Source organism: Leucoraja erinacea, chromosome 11 (genome assembly GCF_028641065.1).
Source record: "Leucoraja erinacea ecotype New England chromosome 11, Leri_hhj_1, whole genome shotgun sequence".
NCBI lineage: Eukaryota > Metazoa > Chordata > Chondrichthyes > Rajiformes > Rajidae > Leucoraja > Leucoraja erinaceus.
This window is the reverse complement of record NC_073387.1, coordinates 11,666,635-11,669,578: the sequence shown is the minus strand read 5'-3', so window position 1 is coordinate 11,669,578 and position 2,944 is coordinate 11,666,635. Positions and strand designations below refer to the sequence as shown.

The following is a 2,944-nucleotide window of genomic DNA, read 5'->3' as shown; positions in this document are numbered from 1 at the left end:
CCCTCGCTCGCTCTCCTTCCAGCCACTCGTTCTGCCGAGGTTGTGAAGGGCTCACTTTATCAATACAGCAATGAGCTCTGGATTCTGTTACAAACACCTGACCGGGGGAACAAAACACGACATGCATTTCACTTCTGCAGTCTGTCATTCGATCAGAAAGGCTGGTGTGCACAGGTGAATATAAAACAGCCCGGCACTGATTTCAGAAACTCATTTTCACTCAAGTCTTCAGTGAGCAAGACTTCACGGGGAGCTGGAGTTCGGATGCAAGGTTTTAAACTGTTGAATGCGACAGGGAAACTAATAGGGACGAGTAAAACCAATCGAGTAACTGTCTCAGGCACATTGATATAGCAACATTTTTAGCTCTTGCACTGGCTGCGAGCGCGACTGCAAGGAATATTTGGGCTCCAGAGGTGGCCATGAATAGATGGAACCAGACCGGTTTAGGAGATCGGCGTCTGAACGTTACCGAAGACTTCGGCATGTCGAATGTGTGGAATATGTCCACGGGGCAGTTTTTGGACAACGCAGTGTTGATGCACATCCTGCCCTCGGTGTACGGGATCCTGTGCATCGTTGGGGTGGGGGCGAACAGCTTGGTCATCCACATCCTGCTGACCTGCAAGACCAAGGGGCTGTCGGACATCTACGTTCTGAGCTTGGCCATCGCCGACCTGCTGTTCCTGCTGGGGATGCCCTTCACAATCCATCAGCTGGTCAGGGACAGGCACTGGATCTTCGGACAGTTCATGTGCAAGGCGGTGACCGTGATGGATGTCAGTAACCAGTTTACCACGGTGGGCATTATCACCGTCCTCTGTATAGACAGGTAAGACCACATCAGCTCCTGTGACCACATCTCTCTCCCTTCTTCGCAAAACCCACTGTTAACCCTAACCCACAGATTAATTTAAGAATAGTCTTGTGTGAAGTTTTATGGAAGAAAAAAACAGTGTCCCTTTTTGTTTTGTTAAGAGACCAACAATTATCACAGAACATCCATGATTGTCTTCAAGTCATCAATCCCCAGAGCATTCAGATTTTATTAGTGACAGGGCATTAGTCTGAGTGCCCCCTCCCACTACCCACCCTCAGTTCAGCTTTCTGCTTTTTGTTTGAGATGAACTTGGCCGAGAACCAGCAACTTGTTGCAAAGACAAACACCAGGAGATGGCGGCCCGTCTCCGGGAATTCACTTGTTGCAAATGGGTCCCGTTACGAAGATTGTGACATCTATGCATATTTTCAGCCATTCAACGGAAACCTGCAAGAGAATTAACAAAACCTGATGCGTCTAGTGGTGGGAGAGTCTAGGGCCACAGGAGATGAGGAGGAATTTCTTTAGTCAGAGGGCGGCGAATCTGAGGAATTCGTTGCATCAGACGGGTGTGGAGGCCAAGTCATTGGATATTTTTAAAGCAGAGATTGACAGGTACTTGATTGGTAAGGGTGTCAAAGGTTATGATATACCCCATTCCAGAAAATGCACCACTACACTCAAACAGCAACATTAACCTCAATTACAACTCACATCCAAAAAGTCATATAGTCACCGCATTTCAAATACTTCTTTAGTGTGCACGCTTACAGCATAGCTCACAGTGTACAGAAACTCCCAGCTTTTCACATTGTTCTAACACACTGGAACATGTTCGCTAATAGGTGATGAACTTCATGCCTTCCTGCGGGAGAAGGTGGAACATAATCATAACCACCAACAGCATGGTAGCTTTGTCAAATACACCTCCACTGGAGGGGAACCTGTGGCCATTTTTGGAGATGTTCCCACAAACTTAATGACAGTGAGGAGATCATTGAAAAGGGTGTAGCTTCATACATAATCTTTTTTTTTGTTGCATTCCACGCTAACAAGTGTGAACTCATTCACTTTAGTATGTCTAATCAGAGCAGGACTTATAGTGTGAATGGTAGAGCCCTGGAGAGTGTCGTAAAATAGAGAAGTCTAGCAGTACATGGTTCCCAGAAAGTGTTCTCCTCCATCTTGCGGCATAACTAACCTCTCCCCTGCCTGCTCACCACACCACCACCCTCCCATCTTCACTAGTTCTATGTTATCCCACTTTCACATCCACTCCCTGCACAATAAGGACAATTTGCAGAGGCCAATTTTCCTACAAACTCACGCACCTTTGGGATGTGGGAAGAAACTGGAAAACTCAGCGAAACGTCTTCTCTAAGCCATCAGGCTATTGAACATTACAACCTCCAATAAGCACTGAACTACGTAGACTATTATTCTTATTATTGCACTATTATTGTTTATTTGTTTTAAGTGCACCTATATATCCCAGCATCACACGGTAGGGCTGGTCCCTGAACACAATATTCCACCTCTCCACCAATTCCAATATTGGTGGCTAGTGGGGGGGGGGAGGGGGCTTTCTGGAGCGCTAGTATGGACATTGTGGGCCAAATCGATTCTTGGGATGGCGGCTCAGTCACTCAAGCCTGTTGTGGTAGCAGCTCACTCACTCACGGCTGGTGGGCTGGCAGTTGAATCACGGCTATTCCTTGAAATTCCATTTCAAGCAGGGTGCAAGGCCACCAAATTCAAGTGCAGTTTCTTACCACTTCAAGCAGGGTGCAAGGCTACCAAATTCAAGTGCAGTTTCATACCATTTAAAGCAGGGTGCAAGGCAACTAAAGACAGTGAGTCTTGACCTCTCCCTCCTCCGTCTTGCAGAGACTGAGCTACGCCCACACTTCTGGGTTTTATAGTCCCTCCCCCTCCCACCAGAAGGGGCGTGGCCTTCATGGCGTGATTGACAGGAGAGAGAAACTCAACATTATTTAAACACTAATAACTCTTTTATTTTTCATCAATGGGAAAAATCCTTGGCACCTGATGAGCGGAGGGGGACTCTGAGTACGATGGCCAAAAATCAAAGCCGTACATGGAATCGTTTTTTCTAAAATCAAT

General features: G+C 46.8%; 1 protein-coding gene across 1 annotated transcript in view; it reads left to right on the top strand.

The window, feature by feature from the left end:
- Positions 1-280: 280 nt before the first annotated feature.
- LOC129701452 (melanin-concentrating hormone receptor 1-like) overlaps positions 281-2,944 on the top strand; it is a 16,802-nt gene continuing 14,138 nt past the window's right edge. Inside the window, exon 1 of the mRNA XM_055642637.1 lies at positions 281-832. Coding sequence (XP_055498612.1) covers positions 423-832 — 410 coding nt within the window. The 5' untranslated portion in view covers positions 281-422. The remainder of the gene's footprint in view (positions 833-2,944) is intronic.